The sequence below is a fragment of the Orcinus orca genome, chromosome 3, assembly GCF_937001465.1.
Source record: "Orcinus orca chromosome 3, mOrcOrc1.1, whole genome shotgun sequence".
Taxonomy (NCBI): Eukaryota; Metazoa; Chordata; class Mammalia; order Artiodactyla; family Delphinidae; genus Orcinus; species Orcinus orca.
The window spans coordinates 75,220,694-75,240,358 of NC_064561.1; the positions used below are offsets into that span (position 1 = coordinate 75,220,694).

At 41.7% G+C, this 19,665-nt stretch overlaps 1 protein-coding gene across 3 annotated transcripts in view; it reads left to right on the plus strand.

Annotated features, from left to right (window-relative positions):
• Positions 1-889: 889 nt before the first annotated feature.
• Positions 890-19,665, plus strand: part of KIF3A (kinesin family member 3A) — an 82,439-nt gene continuing 63,663 nt past the window's right edge. For all 3 annotated transcript variants that reach the window (XM_004279902.4, XM_033405886.2, XM_049707245.1), the window contains exons 1-2: positions 890-1,046; positions 4,063-4,336. In XM_004279902.4, the coding sequence (XP_004279950.1) occupies positions 1,041-1,046; positions 4,063-4,336 (280 nt within the window). In that variant the 5' untranslated portion in view covers positions 890-1,040. The remainder of the gene's footprint in view (positions 1,047-4,062; positions 4,337-19,665) is intronic.

Genomic DNA, 19,665 nt, shown 5'->3' on the forward strand with positions numbered 1-19,665 from the left:
CCCTCTGGCTTCTGTGTTGAAAGTAGACTAGGATGGCAAGGATGAACTGCAAGGAAACCAGTTCTGAGCTGTTTAGTAACACAGGTGAGAGATGGTGGTGGTAGAAGTGGTCGGATTCTGGTTCTATTCTGAAGATAGAGACAACTAGTTCTATAGAAAGATTGGGTATTGAGTATGAGAGAAAAAGACTGTGGTTTTGACCTGATAAATTGTCAGAATTCAGCTTACATTTATTGCGATTAGCCTTTTAGATTACTTATTTATTTTATGTTTGACAGGGGTGATGTGGGTACTACCAGGGGACGGAAAGCGGGAATCAACGTTTCAATTTGGACACGATAAACTTGAAATGTCTATTACACATCCAAGCAGAGTGGTGTTCAGAGACAGCTTCGGACAAGAAAGAGGATAGATCATTCTTTCTTTCACGAATATTTATTGAAAACTTACTCTGTGCCAGGTCGTATTCTAGGCTCTGGAGGTAATTGTGAGAATACCGACAAAGTCCCTCAAGACCTCACCTAATGGTGAGACAGGTGATAAACAAGTCGGCAATCAAGCGCAATAATGTATGTAAAGTTTTTGGCTCTTCAAAGGGGACACAATGTACAATTGCTATCGTTGTTTTTAATATTCGGAGTATTGCAAGTGCTAGAAGATGGGCGTTGCCGTCTAGGATTGCCTCCTCCTCCCCCCGCCGCGGTGGTAGGCAGATCTTCCAGCCCAGAATCAGGCCAGATTTCCAACAAAGTGGAATGGCGCATTGCGCACGCGCAGCCTCAGTCTGGCGTCCTAGGAGACGGACTCCGAAAGTCTCGGCGCAGGCGCAATGCAAGAGACCGAAGACGCCTCGGGCAAGGGGATGGGGCGGGGCGAGCTCGGAGTGCGCCTGCGCACAGCGCGCTCTCGCCAGAGGAGCCGCAGTCTCGGGAGCGCCCAGGCGGTGTTTCGATAATCTCTGACCCGCCTCTCCTGCGAACCCGGCGTCATTGGACTGCACCCCGGGTGGGGACGTCCGCCAAGCACGGGAGGAAGCAACGATGCCGGTGAGTAGGGTCACTCAGCCGCGGGGGTTTCTCCTCATCCCTGCGGCCTGGCCGGGTGGCGCGGCCGTTACCATGGAGGCGCAGAGCAGGCGGGAGGCCGGGGTGGGGCGGGGCAGGGCAGGGCAGGGCAGTGCGGGGCGGGCGAAGCGGTTGGGGAGCCAGGCGGGTGGGCCCTGGACTGGGGGGGTCCAGCCGACCCTGGGAGGGGCCCGCGGCAGGCCTTACGGTCTTCATTGCTGCTGCATCCCGCAAGGCCTGGGCTGCTTGACATAAAGGCACTGTGCCAGAGGATGCGCTCTCGCTCCCAGCCCTGTCCGCTGGGTAGGGCCTCTAGGAGCAACCGCGGAGGGTCGGGTTTTGATGCCTCGCACCCCGTGGGGTCTCTACGCCGAGGAGCCAAGCTCTGGAACGCAGCAAAGCACGGGCAGTCTGCCTCTACCGCAGGCTGCTGACTCGAGCTGTCATTCCTCTCGTAGCGCTCTAGCTTACAGTGCAGAATGTAACCCGTAGGTGTCTTTGTGTGTGAGGGGAGTGAGTGGTGGGTGGCGGTATGTTTGTCTTGTAGGGTTTCACAGACTGTTAACTTGCATTTAATAAGGGGCCGTCGTAAGTCCAATATAGGGTCATGGAGAACACTTGAGCTGCGGCCGGCTATTTACGTGAGGGGGGTGAGTGGTGGCTGGTGGTATGTTTGTCTTGTAGGTTATCACAGATTGTTATCGTGCACCTAATAAGGAGGCGTAGTAAGTCCATTATAGGGTGATGAAGAACACTTGAGCAGTGGCTGGTTATTTACTGGTTGCAAAGCCTTGGATAATTATTTAATCTTTCTGGGCCCTTCGTTCCTGTGTAATTAAACTTTTCCTTCTGGGGTTATCAGGATGAGATAAGAATGCGCAGGAGACTTGAAGGACAGTGCTTGACTTTTAGCATTAAGTGCTTAATATTTGTTACTTGTTGCTTTCTATTTATCAATTCATTCAACAGTTATTGGGCACCAACCCCATGCTAGGCACTGGAGATACAATATTGAGCAAAACCAGCCAGGTTCTTGAACTTGAGAAGAGAGACCCTTGCCTTCTAGGGCGGAGGTGAAAACCATACATACATACAGGGACAAAGACACTTAACATTAATGAATGAAGTGGATGGGTGGCATACAATAGATAAAAATAGATTCTGATGAATTAAGTGTTGCCATGTAGGAATGCTGACCTACAGATGTCAGATCATCTGTTTTTTCCAAGAGAATCTAGAAATTGTTATTTTTGTGAAATTGCTCAAGTTTTAATTTTTAGCAACTAATTCAAAAGATTTTTAAATAATATAAGCCAAGCAAAAGACATTTGTGGGCTGAATTCAGCCCCTTGACTGACTACCAGTTTGGAACTTATGGGTTAAATAGAGACACAGACATTAATCAAATAAGGAGCCAAAAAAAAAAAAAAAGTAAAATTGTAACCGATGGAGAAGGAGATTGAAGGGTGCTATCAGGGCCTATACAAGGATTTGACCTAATCAGGGAAGTCTTCCCAGGTGAAGGGGCTATTGAGCTGAGGTCTGCAGGGTAAGTGAAGAGGAGGGTGGGGGATGTTCTAGGCATAAGGAACAGCACCTGGGAAGGAGTGTGGTGAGAGGGATCATGGTGACAAGAAAAGGCCTAAAAGAAAGCCAGTGTGGCTGTGGCTAAGAAAGCCAAGCTTGTGAAATAAAACCAGATCTTACACACCCCCTGAAGGATTTCTATCTTCATCCCAGGCTCTGTGGGAAACCATTGAAGAGTTTTAAGTAGGAGAGTGACATAATTAGATTTGTGTTGAAACTGACTGCCAAGTAGAGAACAGACTATAGGGGAACCTAATTAGATACAGTAGTACAGGTAGGAGTCTCTTATAATTCGGGGCGAGATAATGGTGACCTAGAATAAGGTGCTGAAAGTAGAGATGGAAAGAAGTGTGTTGAATTGATATAATCTGTTCCTTGTCAATGACAGTGGCTCACGTTTGTTTCTCTAATGCTTAGAAGAGTATCTGAAACAGTAGGAATTTAATATCTGTTCAACTAAACTGTTGAACTTCTTCACTTTAATAATTGTATTTTAATATAGATTCTTAATCATAAAATTTCAAAATTTGAAACTTTACATATACAAATGTTCATAAGGTTAGAGTCAAGCTAAAACATTTTTCTGCCATTGGGCTTTCTTTTCTGTCTTTCACTTGTCTTCTATAGAAAAAGTAGACTATATGAGGATATATTATTATTTTTTTAATTAATTTATTTTTACTTTTTGGCTGCATTGGGTCTTCGTTGGGTTGAGCAGGCTTCTCATTGCAGTGGCTTCTCTTGTTGTGGAGCACAGGCTCTAGGCTCGAGGGCTTTAGTAGTTGTGGCTCTCAGGCTCTAGAGCACAGGCTCAGTTGTAGCACACGGGCTTAGTTGCTCCCTGGCATGTAGGATCTTCCCGGACCAGGGCTTGAACCCGTGTCCCCTGCATTGGCAGGCAGATTCTTAACCACTGTGCCACCTGGGAAGCCCTGGATATATTATTTGATAAAAAATTTTTTTACTAATGCATTGTAGAAAATATCAATAAAACTAAAAGTCTCAGGGGGAGCAGAGGACCTATTACTAGATTCTTGATTAAAGTTATTAACCATATTCACACGTGTTTTCCTACAGGCAGGAAACTCAGAGCAAGTCAGGGGCTTTGTGCAGAAAGACAAGTCTCTAATATACTCTCTCATTTTCTGCCTGAATAGCATTAACTGTAAATGTAAATAAGGTTTCCTCTCCCCTCATTTGTATTGTAAAAGAAACTATTTTCATATCTTTTTAAATAAGCTTTTTCTATATATCTGTAAGATCTTTAATTGCATTTAACAACTATTTATGAAGTGCTTAACGTATGCAAGGCACTAGGATGCCAAAGTAGCCTTTTTCAAAATTTAAATTTAATCTGTTGAAGGTAAAAGTAAACGTTCTTTTCATTGTTTGTAAATATTTTCTCCACCAGATCAATAAATCAGAGAAGCCAGAAAGCTGCGATAATGTGAAGGTGGTGGTTAGGTGCCGGCCCCTCAATGACAGAGAGAAATCAATGTGCTACAAGCAGGCTGTCAGTGTGGATGAGATGAGGGGAACTATCACTGTACATAAGACTGATTCTTCCAATGAACCTCCAAAGACGTTTACTTTTGATACTGTTTTTGGACCAGAGAGTAAACAACTAGATGTTTATAACTTAACTGCCAGACCTATTATTGATTCTGTTCTTGAAGGCTACAATGGTGAGTACTTTATATAGTTTACTTTTTTTTAAAGTAGATCTTTATTGGAGCATAATTGCTTCACAATACCATGTTAGCTTCTGTTGCACAAGAAAGGGAATCTGCCATATACATACACATGTGCCCGGATCCCCTCCCTCTTTTTTTTTTTTCCAGTACGCGGGCCTCTCACTGTTGTGACCTCTCCCATTGCGGAGCACAGGCTCCGGACGCGCAGGCTCAGCGGCCATGGCTCACGGGCCGAGCCGCTCCGCGGCATGTGGGATCTTCCCGGACCGGGGCATGAACCTGTGTCCCCTGCATCGGAAGGTGGACTCTCAACCACTGCGCCACTAGGGAAGCCCCCTTGCCTCTTGAGCCTCCCTCCCATCCTCCCTGCCTCACCCCTCTAGGTCATTGCCAAGCACAGAGCTGATCTCCGTGTGCTGTGCTGCTACTTCGCACCAGCCAACTGTTTTACATTCGGTAGTGTATATACGTCGATGCCACTCTCACTTCGCCCCAGCTTCACCCTCCCACCCCATGTCATCAAGTCCATTCTCTATGTCTACCTCTTTATTCCTGCCCTGCAACTAGGTTCATCACTACCCTTTTTTTTTTTTTTAGATTCCATATATATGCATTAGCATACTGTATTTGTTTTTCTAACTTACTTCACTCTGTATGACAGACTCTAGGTCCATCCACCTCACTACAAATAACTCAGTTTCGTTTCTTTTTATAGCTGAGCAATATTCCATTGTATATATGTGCCACATCGTCTTTTTCCATTCATTGGTCGATGGACATTTAGGTTGATTCCATGTCCTGGATATTGTAAATAGTGCTGCACTGAACATTGTGGTCCATGTATCTTCTTGAATTATGATTCTCTCAGGGTATATGCCCAGTAGTGGGATTGCTGGGTCATATGGTAGTTCTATTTTTAGTTTTTTGAGGAACCTCCATACTGTTTTCCATAGTGGTTTTATCAATTTACATTCCCACCAACAGTGTAGGAGGGTTCCCTTTTCACCACACCCTTTCCAGCATTTATTGTTTCTACCTTTTTTGATAATGGCCATTCTGACCGGCGTGAGGTGATACCTCATTGTAGATTTGATTTGCATTTCTCTAATAATTAGTGATGTTGAGCATCTTTTGATGTGCCTCTTGGCCATCTGTATGTCTTCCTTGTTGAAATGTCTATTGGATCTTCTGCCCATTTTTTAACTGGATTGTTTGTTTTCTTGATATTGAGCTCCATGAGCAGTTGGTATATTTTGGAGATTAATCATTTGTCATTTCATTTGCAAATATTTTCTCCCATTCTGAGGGTTGTCTTTCTGTCTTGTTTATGGTTTCCTTTGCTGTGCAAAAGCTTTTAAGTTTAATTAAGTTCCATTAGTTTATTTTTGTTTTTATTTGTTACTCTAGGAAGTGGGTCCAAAAAGATCTTGCTGTGGTTTATGTCAAAGAGTGGTTTTCCTATGTTTTCCTCTAAAAGTTCTATAGTGTCTGTTCTTACATTTAGGTCTTTAATCCATTTGGAGTTTATTTTTGTGTATGATGTTAGGTAGTGTTCTAATTTCATTCTTTTATTTTTTAGTTTTTTTACTTTTTTTGATTGAGAAATCTAGAAGTTTAATTTTTTTTTTACATCTATAGTGGAGTATAATTGCTTTACAATGGTGTGTTTGTTTCTGCTTCATAACAAAGTGAATCAGTTGTACATACACATACGTTCCCATGTCTCTTCCCTCTTATGTCTCCCTCCCTGCCACCCTCCCTATCCCACCCCTCTAGGCGGTCACAAAGCACTGAGCTGATCTCCCTGTGCTATGTGACTGCTTCCCACTAGCTATCTGTTTTACATTTGGTAGTGTATATGTGTCCATGCCACTCTCTCACTTTGTCACAGCTTACCCTTCTCCCTCCCCATATCCTCAAGTCCATTCTCTAGTAGGTCTGTGTCTTTATTCCCGTCTTACCCCTAGGTTCTTCATGACTTTTTTTTTTCCCTTAGATTCCATATATATGTGTTAGCATACGGTATTTGTCTTTCTCTTTCTGGCTTACTTCACTCTGTATGACACACTCTAGGTCCATCCACCTCACTACAAATAACTCAAGTTCGTTTCTTTTTATGGCTGAGTAATATTCCATTGTATATATATATGCCACATCTTCTTTATTCATCTGTTGATGGACACTTAGGTTGCTTCCATGTCCTGGCTATTGTAAATAGAGCTGCAGTGAACATTTTGTTACATGACTCTTTTTGAATTATGATTTTCTCAGGGTATATGCCCAGTAGTGGGATTGCTGGGTTGTATGGTAGTTCTATTTGTAGTTTTTTAAGGAACCTCCATACTGTTCTCCATAGTGGCTGTATCAATTTACATTCCCACCAACAGTGCAAGAGGTTTCCCTTTTCTCCACACCCTCTCCAGCATTTATTGTTTGTAGATTTTTTGATGATGGCCATTCTGAATGGTGTGAGATGATATCTCATTGTAGTTTTGATTTGCATTTCTCTAATGATTAATGATGTTGAGCATCCTTTCATGTGTTTGTTGGCAAGCTGTATATCTTCTTTGGAGAAATGTCTATTGATTGAGTTGTTTGTTTTTATGTTATTGAGCTGCATGAGCTGCTTGTAAATTTTGGAGATTAATCCTTTATCATTTGCTTCATTTGCAAATATTTTCTCCCATTCTGAGGGTTGTCTTTTGGTCTTGTTTATGGTTTCCTTTGCTGTGCAAAAGCTTTTAAGTTTCATTAGGTCCCATTTGTGTATTTTTGTTTTTATTTCCATTTCTCTAGGAGGTGGGTCAAAAAGGATCTTGCTGTGATTTATATCATAAAGTGTTCTGCCTACGTTTTCCTCTAAGAGTTTGATAGTTTCTGGCCTTACATTTAGGTCTTTAATCCATATTGAGCTTATTTTTGTCTATGGTGTTAGGGAGTGTTCTAATCTCATACTTTTACATGTACCTGTCCAGTTTTCCCAGCACCACTTATTAAAGACGCTGTCCTTTCTCCACTGTACATTCCTGCTGCCTTTATCAAAGATAAGGTGACCATATGTGCATGGGTTTATCTCTGGGCTTTCTATCCTGTTCCATTGATCTATAATTCTGTTTTTGTGCCAGTACCATACTGTCTTGATTACTGTAGCTTTGTAGTATAGTCTGAAGTCAGGGAGCCTGATTCCTCCAGCTGCGTTTTTCATTCTCAAGATTGCTTTGTCTATTCGGGGTCTTTTGTGTTTCCACACAAATTGTGAAATTTTTTGTTCTAGTTCTGTGAAAAATGCCATTGGTAGTTTGATAGGGATTGCATTGAATCTGTAGATTGCTTTGGGTAGTATAGTCATTTTTACAATGTTGATTCTTCCATTCCAAGAACATGGTGTATCTCTCCATCTATTTGTATCAACTTTAATTTCTTTCATCAGTGTCTTATACAGGTCTTTTGTCTCCTTAGGTAGGTTTATTCCTAGATATTTTATTCTTTTTGTTGCAATGGTAAATGGGAGTGTTTTCTTGATTTCACTTTCAGATTTTTCATCATTAGTGTATAGGAATGCCAGAGATTTCTGTGCATTAATTTTGTATCCTGCTACTTTACAAATTCATTGATTACCTCTAGTAGTTTTCTGGTAGCATCTTTAGGATTCTCTGTGTATAGTATCACGTCATCTGCAAACAGTGACAGCTTTACTTCTTCTTTTCCGATTTGGATTTCTTTTATTTCCTTTTCTTCTCTGATTGCTGTGGCTAAAACTTCCAAAACTGTGTTGCATGAGATTGGTGAGAGTGGGCAACCTTGTCTTGTTCCTGAGCTTAGTGGAAATTCTTTCAGTTTTTCACCATTGAGGATGATGTTGGCTGTGGGTTTGTCATATATGGCCTTTATTATGTTGAGGAAAGTTCCCTGTATGCCTACTTACTGCAGGGTTTTTATTATAAATGGGTGTTGAATTTTGTTGAAAGCTTTCTCTGCATCTATTGAGATGATCATATGGTTTTTCTCCTTTTGTTAATTTGTTAATATGGTGTATCATGTTGATTGATTTGCGTATATTGAAGAATCCTTGCATTCCTGGAATAAACCCCACTTGATCATGGTGTATGATCCTTTTAATGTGCTGTTGGATTCTGTTTGCTAGTATTTTTTTGAGGATTTTTGCATCTATGTTCATCAGTGATATAGGCCTGTAGTTTTCTTTCTTTGTGACATCCTTGTCTGGTTTTGGTATCAGGGTGATGGTGGCCTCATAGAAAGAGTTTGGGAGTGTTCCTCCCTCTGCTATATTTTGGAAGAGTTTGAGAAGGATAGGTGTTAGCTCTTCTCTAAATGTTTGATAGAATTGGCCTCTGAAGCCATCTGGTCCTGGGCTTTTGTTTGTTGGAAGATTTTTTTTTTTTTTTTTTTTTTTACGGTACGTGGGCCTCACTGTGTGGCCTCTCCCGTTGAGGAGCACAGGCTCCAGCCGCGCAGGCTCAGCGGCCATGTCTCACGGGCCCAGCTGCTCCGCGATATGTGGGATCTTCCTGGACCGGGGCACGAACACACGTCCCCTGCATCAGCAGGCAGACTCTCAACCACTGCGCCAGCAGGGAAGCCCTGTTGGAAGATTTTAAATCACAGTTTCAATTTCAGTGCTTGTGATTGGTCTGTTCATATTTTCTATTTCTTCCTGATTCAGTCTTGGCAGTTGTGCATTTCTAAGGATTTGTCCATTTCTTCCAGGTTGTCCATTTTATTGGCATAGAGTTGCTTGTAGTAATCTCTCATGATCTTTTGTATTTCTGCAGTGTCAGTTGTTACTTCTCCTTTTTCATTTCTAAATCTATTGATTTGAGTCTTCTCCCTTTTTTTCTTGATGAGCCTGGCTAATGGTTTATCAATTTTGTTTATCTTCTCAAAGAACCAGCTTTTAGTTTTATTGATCTTTGCTATCGTTTCCTTCAGTTCTTTTTCATTTATTTCTGATATGATCTTTATGATTTCTTGCCTTCTGCTAACTTTGGGGGTTTTTTTGTTCTTCTTTCTCTAATTGCTTTAGGTGCAAGGTTAGGTTGTTTATTCGAGATGTTTCCTGTTTCTTAAGGTAGGATTGTATTGCTATAAATTTCCCTCTTAGAACTGCTTTTGCTGCATCCCATAGGTTTTGGGTCGTCGTGTCTGCATTGTCATTTGTTTCTAGATATTTTTTAATTTTCTCTTTGATTTCTTCAGTGATCGCTTCGTTATTAAGTAGTGTATTGTTTAGCCTCCATGTGTTTGTATTTTTGACAGATCTTTTCCTGTAATTGTTGTCCAGTCTCATAGCATTGTTGTCGGAAAAGATACTTGTTACCATTTCAATTTTCTTAAATTTACCAAGGCTTGATATGTGACCCAAGATATGATCTATCCTGGAGAATGTTCCATGAGCACTTGAGAAAAATGTGTATTCTGTTGTTTTTGGATGGAATGTCCTATAAATATCAATTATGTCCGTCTTGTTTAATGTATCATTTAAAGCTTGTGTTTCCTTATTTATTTTCATTTTGGATGATCTGTCCATTGGTGAAAGTGGGGTGTTAAAGTCCCCTAATATGAATGTGTTACTGTCGATTTCCCCTTTTATGGCTGTTAGCATTTTCCTTATGTATTGAGGTGCTCCTATGTTGGGTGCATAAATATTTACAATTGTTATATCTTCTTCTTGGATCGATCCCTTGATCATTATGTAGTGTTCTTCTTTGTCTCTTCTAATAGTCTTTATTTTATTTTATTTCTTTATTTTTTTATTTATTTGTTTTTTGCGGTATGCGGGCTCCTGACTGTTGTGGCCTCTCCCGTTGCGGAGCACAGGCTCCGGAGGCGCAGGCCCAGTGGCCATGGCCCATGGGCGCAGCCGCTCCATGGCATGTGGGAGCCTCCCGGACTGGGGCACGAATAGTCGGGACTTTCCTGCTGGCACAGTGGTTGAGAGTCCGCCTGCCGATGCAGGGGACACGGGTTCGTGCCCCGGTCTGGGAGGATCCCACATGCCGCGGAGCGGCTGCGCTCATGGGCCATGGCCCTTGGGCCTGCGCCTCCGGAGCTTGTGCTCCGCCACGGGAGAGGCCACAAAGTGAGGGACCCGCGTACTGCAAAAATAAAATAAAATAAAACGTCTATTTTGTCTGATAGGAGAATTGCTACTCCAGCTTTCTTTTGGTTTCCATTTTCATGGAATATCTTTTTCCATCCCCTTACTTTCAGTCTCTATGTGTCTCTAGGTCTGAAGTGGGTCTCTTGTAGACAGCATATATATGGGTCTTGTTTTTGTATCCATTCAGCCAGTCTGTGTCTTTTGGTGGGAGCATTTAATCCATTTACATTTAAGGTAGTTATCGATATGTATGTTCCTATTCCCATTTTCTTAATTGTTTTGGGTTTGTTATTGTAGGTTGTTTCCTTCTCTTGTGTTTCTTGCTTAGAGAAGTTCCTTTAGCATTTGTTGTAAAGCTGGTTTGGTGGTGCTGAACTCTCTCAGCTTTTGCTTGTCTGTAAAGGTTTTAATTTCTTCATCAAATCTGAATGAGATCCTTGCTGGGTAGAGTAATCTTGGTTGTAGGTTTTTCTCCTTCATCACTTTAAATATGTCCTGCCAGTCCCTTCTGGCTTGCAGAGTTTCTGCTGAAAGATCAGCTGTTAACCTTATGGGTATTCCCTTTTGTATTATTTGTTGTTTTTCCCTTGCTGCTTTTAATATATTTTCTTTGTATTTATTTTTTGACAGTTTGATTAATATGTGGCTTGGCGTGTTTCTCCTTGGATTTATCCTGTATGGGACTCTCTGTGCTTCCTGGACTTGACTATTTCCTTTCCTATATTAGGGAAGTTTTCAACTATAAGCTCTTCAAATATTTTCTCAGTCCCTTTCTTTTTCTGTTCTTCTTCTGGAACCCCTATAATTCGAATGTTGGTGCGTTTAATGTTGTCCCAGAGGTCTCTGAGACTGTCCTCAGTTCTTTTCATTCTTTTTTCTTTATTCTGCTCTGCAGTAGTTATTTCCACTATTTTATCTTCCAGGTCACTTATCCGTTCTTCTGCCTCAGTTATTCTGCTATTGATCCCATCTAGAGTATTTTTAATTTCATTTATTGTGTTGTTCATCGTTGCTTGTTTCATCTTTAGTTCTTCTAGGTCCTTGTTAAATGTTTCTTGCATTTTGTCTATTCTCTTTCGAAGATTTTGGATCATCTTTACTATCATTTTTCTGAATTCTTTTTCAGGTAGACTGCTTATTTTCTCTTCATTTGTTAGGTCTGGTGGGTTTTTATCTTGCCCCTTCATCTGCTGTGTGTTTTTCTGTCTTCTCATTTTGCTTATCTTACTGTGTTTGGGGTCTCCGTTTTGCAGGCTGCAGGTTCGTAGTTCCTGTTGTTTTTGGTGTCTGTCCCCAGTGGCAAAAGTTGGTTCAGTGGGTTGTGTAGGCTTCCTGGTGGAGGGGACTAGTGCCTGTGTTCTGGTGGATGAGGCTGGATCTTTTCTTTCTGGTGGGCAGGTCAACGTCTGGTGGTGTGTTTTGGGGTGTCTGTAGGCTTATTATGATTTTAGGCCGCCTCTCTGCTAATGGGTGGGGTGTGTTCCTGTCTTGCTAGTTGTTTGGCATAGGATGTCCAGCACTGTAGCTTGCTGGTTGTTGAGTGAAGCTGGGTGCTGGTGTTGAGATGGAGATCTCTGGGAGATTTTCGCCATTTGATATTATGTGGAGCTGGGAGGTCTCTTGTGTACCAGTGTCCTGAATTTGGCTCTCCCCAGTCAGAGGCACAGCACTGACTCCTGGCTGAAGCACCAAGAGCCTTTCATCCACATGGCTCAGAATAAAAGGGAGAAAAAGTAGAAAGAAAGAAAGAAAGAAAGAAAGAGGTTAAAAGAAAATAAAATAAAGTAAGATAAAGTTATTAAAATAAAAAATAATTATTAAAAAAATTTTTTTAAATAAAAAAAAACAAAAAAACGGATGGATAGAACCCTAGGACAAATGGTGAAAGCAAAGCTTGTGACAAAATCTCACACAGAAGCATACACATACACACTCACAAAAAGGAGGAAGAGAGGGAAAACATAATAAATCTTGCTCTCAAAGTCCACCTCCTCAATTTGGGATGATTCATTGTGTATTCATGTGTTCCACAGATGCAGGGTACATCAAGTTGATTGTGGAGATTTAATCCGCTGCTCCTGAGGCTGCTAGGAGAGATTTTCCTTTCTTTGTTCTCACAGCTACCGTGGCTCAGCTTTGGATTTGGCCCCGCCTCTGCTTGTAGGTCCCCGGAGGGCGTCTGTTCTTCGCTCACACGGGACGGGGTAAAGGAGCAGCTGACTGGGGGCTCTGGCTCACTCAGGCTGGTGGTGGGGGGTGGGTGGGAAGGGAAGGGTGTGGATGTGGAGCAAGCCTGAGGTGGCAGAGGCCGGCGGGACGTTTCACCAGCCTGAGGCATGCCTTGCGTTCTCCCGGGGAAGTTGTCCCTGGATCCCGGGACCATGGCAGTGGTGGGCTGCACAGGCTTCCGGGAGGGGAGGTGTGGATAGTGACCTGTGCTCGCACACAGGCTTCTTGGCGGCGGCAGCAGGAGCCGTAGCGTCTCATGCCCGTCTCGGGGGTCCGCGCTGTTAGCCGCGGCTTGCGCCCTGGAAGCTCCTTTAAGCAGCATTCTTAATCCCGTCTCCTCGTGCACCAGGAAACAAAGAGGGAAGAAAAAGTCTCTTCCCTCTTCGGCAGGTCCAGACTTTTCCCCAGACTCCCTCCCGGCTAGCCGTGATGCACTAACCCCCTGCATGCTGTGTTCACGCCGCCAACCCCAGTCCTCTCCCTGCACTTCAACCGAAGCCCGAACCTCATCTCCCAAACCCGCCCACCCCAGCGGGTGAGCAGACAAGCCTCTCGGGCTGGTGAGTGCCCGTCGGCATCGATCCTCTGTGCGGGAATCTCTCTGCTTTGCCCTCTGCACCCCTGTTGCTGTGCTCTCTTCCCCGTCTCTGAAGCTTCCCCCGTCCGCCACCCGCAGTCTCCGCCTGTGAAGGGGCTTCCTAGTGTGTGGATACCTTTCCTCCTTCACAGCTCCCTCCCACTGGTGCAGGTCCCGTCCCTATTCTTTTGTCTCTGTTTATTCTTTTGTCTTTTGCCCTACCCAGGTACGTGGGGGAGTTCCTTGCCTTTTGGGAGGTCTGAGGTCTTCTGCCAGTGTTCAGTAGGTGTTCTGTATTTGTTCCACGTGTAGATGTATTTCTGGTGTATCTGTGGGGAGGAAGGTGATCTCTGCATCTTACTGTTCTGCCATCTTCCCCCTCTCCAGTAGAAGTTTTTCTAATTTCATTCTTTTACATGTGGCTGTCCAATTTTCCCAGCACAACTTATTGAAGCGGCTGTCTTTTCTCCCTTGTATGTTCTTGCCACCTTTGTCGTAAATTAGGTGACCATATATGTGTGGGTTTATGTCTGGGCATTCTATCCTGTAACATTGATCTATATTTCTGTTTTCCTGCCAGTACCATACTGTCTTGATTACTGTACCTTTATCATATAGTTTGAAGTCAGGGAGTCTGATTCCTCCAGCTCCGTTTTTCTTTCTCAAGATTGCTTTGGCTATTTGGGGTCTTTTGTGTTTCCATACAAATTGTAAGATTTTTTGTTCTAATTCTGTGAAGAATGACATTGGTAGTTTAATAGGGATTTCATTGAATCTGTAGATTGCTTTGGGTAGTATAGTCATTTTCACAATATTGATTCTTCCAATCGAAGAACATGGTATATTCCTGCATCTGTTTATGTCATCTTTGATTTCTTTCATCAGTGTTTTATAGCTTTCTGAGTACAAGTCTTTCGCCTCCTTATGTGGGTTTATTCCTAGGTATTTTATTCTTTTTGTTGGAGTGATAAATGGGGGTGTTTCCTTAATTTCTCTTTTTGATTTTTCGCTGTTGGTGTATAGGAATGCCAGAGATTTCTGTGCATTAATTTTGTATCCTACAACCTTACCAAATTCATTGATTAGTTCTAGTAGTTTTCTGGTGGCATCTTTAGGATTTTCTATGTATAGTATCATGTCATCGGCAAATAGTGAGAGTTTTACTTCTTTTCCAATTTATATTCCTTTTATTTCTTTTTCTTCTCTGATTGCTGTGGCTAGGACTTCCAAAACTGTGTTGGATAAGAGTGGCGAAAGTGGACATCCTTGTTTTCTTCCTGATCCTAGTGGAAATGCTTTCAGTTTTTCACCATTGAGTATGATGCTTGCTGTGGGTTTGTCATATATGGCCTTTATTATGTTGAGGTAGGTTCCCTGTATGCCCATTTTCTGGAGAGTTTTTATCATAAATCGGTGTTGAATTTCGTCAGAAGCTTTTTCTGCATCTATTGAGATGACCATATGGTTTTTATTCCTTAATTTGTTAACGTGGTGTATCACATTGGTTGATTTGCATATATTGAAGAATCCTCGCATCCCTGGGATAAATCCCACTTGATCATGGTGTATGATCCTTTTAATGTGCTGTTGGATTATGTTTGCTAGTATTTTGTTCAGGATTTTTGTATCTATGTTTATCAGTGATACTGGTCTATAATTTTCTGTTTTTGTGATATCTTTTTCTGATTTTGGTATTAGAGTGATGGTGGCTTTGTAGAATGAATTTGGGAGTGTTTCTCCCTCTGCAATTTTTTGGAAGAGTTTGAGAAGGATGGGTGTTAGCTCTTCTCTCAGTGTTTGATAGAATTCTCCTGTGAAGCCATCTGGTCCTGGACTTTTGTTGGTTGGAAGCTTTTAAATTACTGTTTCAGTTTCATTACTTGTGATATGTCTGTTTATATTTTCTAATTCTTCCTGGTTCAGTCTTGGAAAATTGTACCTTTCCAAGAATTTGTTCATTTCTTCGTGGTTGTGCATTTTATTGGCATGTAGTTGTTTGTAGTAGTCTCTTATAATCCTTTGTATTTCTGCAGTGTCAGTTGTGATTTCTCCTTTTTCATTTCTAATTTTATTGACTTGCATCCTCTCCCTTTTTTTCTTGACGAGTCTGGCTAAGGGTTTATCAATTTTGTTTATCTTCTCAAAGAATCTTTTAGTTTTATTGATCTTTGCTATTGTTTTCTTTATTTCTGTTTCATTTATTTCTGCTCTGATCTTTATGATTTCTTTCTTTCTACTGACTTTGGGTTTTCTTTGTTCTTATTTCTCTAGTTGATTGAAGTGTAGGGTTAGATTGTTTATTTGAGATTTTTCTTGTTTCTTGAGATGAGGTTGAATTGCTGTAAACTTCCCTCTTAGAACTGCTTTTGCTGCGTCCCGTAGGTTTTGGGTTGTCATTTGTTTCTATGTATTTTTTTATTTCTTCTTTGATTTCTTCAGTGATCTCTCGGTTATTTAGTAGTGCACTGTTTAGCCTGCATATATTTGTTTTTCTTACAGTTTTTTTCTTGTAATTGATTTCCAGTCTCATAGCGTTGTGATCAGAAAAGATGCTTGATACGATTTCAATTTTCTTAAATTTTCCAAGGCTTGATTTGTGACCCAAGATGTGATCTGTCCTGGAGAATGTTCCATGTGCACTAGAGAAAAATGTGTATTCTGTTGTTTTTGGATGGAATGTTCTGTAAATATCACTTAAATCTATCTGGTCTATTGTGTCATTTAAAGCTTGTGTTTCCTTATTTATTTTCTGTTTGGATGATCTGTCCATTGGTGTAAGTAAGGTGTTAAAGTTCCCCACTATTACTGGGTTACTGTCGATTTCTCCTTTCATGGTTGTTAGCATTTGCCTTTTGTATTGAGGTGCTCCTATGTTGTATGCATAAACATTTATAATTGTTATATCTTCTTCTTGGATTGATCCTTTGATCATTATGTAGTGTCCCTCCTTATCTCTTGTAACAGTTTTTATTTTAAAGTCTATTTTATCTGAGTATTGCTACTCTAGCTTTCTTTTGATTTCCATTTGCATGGAATATCTTTTTCCATCCCTTCACTTTCAGTCTGTTTGTGTCCCTAGGTCTGAAGTGGGTCTCTTGTAGACAGCGTATATATGGGACTTGTTGTTGTATCCATTCAGCCAGTGTGTGTCTTTTGGTTGGGGCATTTAATCCATTTACATTCAAGATTACTATTGATATATATGTTCCTATTACCATTTTCTTAATCGTTTTGGGTTTGTTTTTGTTGGTTTTTTTCTTCTCTTGTGTTTCCCACTTAGAGAATCTTTTTTAGCATTTGTTGTAAAGTTGGTTTGGTGGTGCTGAATTCTCTTAGCTTTTGTTTGTCTGAAAAGCTTTTGATTTCTCCATCAAATCTGAATGAGATCCTTGCTGGGTAGAGTAATCTTGGTTGTAGGTTTTTCTCTTTCATCACTTTAAGTATATCCTGCCACTCCCTTCTGGCCTACAGAGTTTCTGCTGAAAAATCAGCTGATAACCTTATGGGGATTCCTTTGTATGTTATTTTTTGTTTTTTCCTCGCTGTTTTTAATATTTTTTCTTTGAATTTAATTTTTATTAGTTTGATTAATATGTGTCTTGGTGTGTTTCTCCTAGGGTTTATCCTGTATGGGACTTTCTGTGCTTCCTGGACCTGGGTGACTATTTCCTTTCCCATGTTAGGGAAGTTTTCCACTATAATCTCTTCAAGTATTTTCTCAGACCGTTTCTTTTTCTCTTCTTCTTCTGGGACCCGTATAATTTGAATGTTGGTGTGTTTGTGTTGTCCCAGAGGTCTCTGAGACTGTCCTCAATTCTTTTCATTCTTTTTTCTTTATTCTGCTCTTTGGCAGTTATTTCCATCATTTTGTTTTCCACCTCACTTATTCGTTCTTCTGCCTCCGTTATTCTGTTATTGATTCCTTCTAGTGTATTTTTCATTTCAGTTATTGTGTTGTTCATCTCTGTTTGTTCTTTAATTCTTCTAGATCTTTGTTAAACATTTCTTGTATTTTCTCAATCTGTGTCTCCATTCTATTTCTGACATTCTGGATCATCTTTACTATCATTACTCTGAATTCTTTTTCAGGTAGATTGCCTATTTCCTCTTCATTTATTTGGTCTTGTAGGTTTTTACCTTGCTCCCTCATCTATGACATATTTTTTGCCATCTCTTTTTTTTTTTTTAAAGAGGGGATTGTGTTCCTGTTTTACAGGTTGTTTGGCCTGAGGCTTCCCACACTGTAGTTTGTAGGCTATTGGGTAGAGCTGGGTCTTGGTGCTGCGATGAGGAACTCTGTGAGACCTCACTCTGATGAACATTTCCTGGGGTCTGAGGTTCTCTGTTAGTCTAGTGGTTCGGACTTGGAGCTCCTACCACAGGAGCTTCCCCCTGACCCCAGGCTTGCAAATCAAGATCCTGCAAACCACGTGGGTGGCTAAAAAAAATTTTTTTAAAGAGAAAAATAACAAAGTAAAACATAAAATTAGACTAGGAAACTAACAGATATGTTAGAAAGAATATAAAAATAAAAATAGAGATGAATCAACAACCGGAAGGTAACTCAGTACCACAATACTGAAAAAGGAGGTAGGAAAGAAAATAAAAAAAACGGGGAGGGGGAAGGACTTGGCTGTGGAGAGTGGGGCCTATCAAGGGTGAGGTTTGGGTGGTGGGCAGGGCCAGTGCTCAGGACCTATGGGGCTGGAAAAGGCCCCGAGGGCTGTGGGGGTTGGGCTTAGGCTCAAGGAACAGGAGGGGGCCAGGAGTGCCCCCCATCCTGGTCTTAGAGGGCAGGGGACCTTACCTGGGAGCCTAGCAGGCTTCCTGGGCTCGAGTCCGTGGGGCAACACCCTCCTCTCCTCTCCTGCTTCTCAGTCTGTGTTCTGGGAGGGCCCCTCCCACCTGCCTCTCCTGATCTCCCTGGCCTCCCTCCTATGCCACCAGGACCTATGCAGCCTGGAGGGGGCTTTGGATTGGAGGGGACTGGCCTGGGAGCTCAGCAGACTCCCCATGCCCAAGTGGGCGGGGCAGTCACCTTCTGCTCCTTTTATGCTCCTCCTGGAGGGCGCCTCCCACTTGCCTCTCCTGATCTCCATGGCCTCAGAGGTGCTGATGTTGTCTTGCCTCCACTTCTCCCCGCTTTGGTCCCCGTACGTCCTACCGGTTCACTTTGGGGTTCCTCCTGTCTCCTTGGGTGTCAGAGTCCTCCACCAGCGGCCAGCAGGCTCATTAGTTGTGGGGAGGTGCTAACTCTGTGTCTTCCCACACCGCCATCTTGACTCCTCTCCCCTGTAGTTTACTTTTAAACAACTTTTATCAAGCTATTAATAATACCCAGTGAATTCACCCACTGTAATTGTGCAATTGAATTGTACAGTTTAAGTTTTAGTAAATACATACAGTTGTGAAACCATCAGTTTTATCACCCCCACAAGTTCTTTTATGTCCATTTACAGTCTCACCCCCAGGCAACCATGGACCTGCTTTCTGTCTACAGTTTTGCCTTTCCTCAAAATTTCATATAAATTAGATCAGACACTATTTTGTCTTTATCTGATTTCTTTGACTTAGTGTAATATTTTTGAGGGCCATCCATGTTGTTGCATGTATCAGTAGTTCCTTTTTATTGTTGTATTCTATGGTATGAATATACCACTTTTTATGATCTTTGTTGGGAATTTGAATGATTGCAGTTTTTTGGCTATTAAGAATAATGCTGTTAGGAACATTCTTTTCTTTAAAATATGTATTTATTTTTTGGCTCTGTCGGGTCTTAGTTGCGGCACACAGGCTCTTTGTGGTGCATGGACTTCTCTCTAGTTGTGGCATGTGGGCTCCAGAGCACGTGGGCTCATTAGTTGTGGTGCGCGGGCTCAGTAGTTGTGGTGCATTGGGCTTAGTTGCCCCACAGCATGAGGGATCTTAGTTCCCCAACCAGGGATCGAACCAGCATCCCCTGCATTGCAAGACTGATTCTTAACCACTGGACCACCAGGGAAGTCCCAGGAACATTCTTTTATAAGTCATTGTGCACATACGTTTCAAAGTTTCTTTTGGATAGATACGTAGGAGTGAAATTGCTGGGTCTTATGGTTAATGTATGTTTATCTTTTGAAGAAACTGCAAAACCATTTTCTACAGTGGAAATCTGTTTTCCACAGATTGTACTACTTTTTTCCCAGCAGTATGGTATGAGAGTTCCAGTTTCTTCACATCTTCACCAACATTTAGACTCTCGTTCTTTTTAATTATAGCTATTCTACAGGGTCTGTAGTGGTATCTCATTGTTTTAACTTGTATTTCCCTAATGATTAACAACATTGAACATCTGTTTGTGTACTTATTGGACATTTGTATGTCTTCTTGGTAAAATATCTCTTAAAATATCTT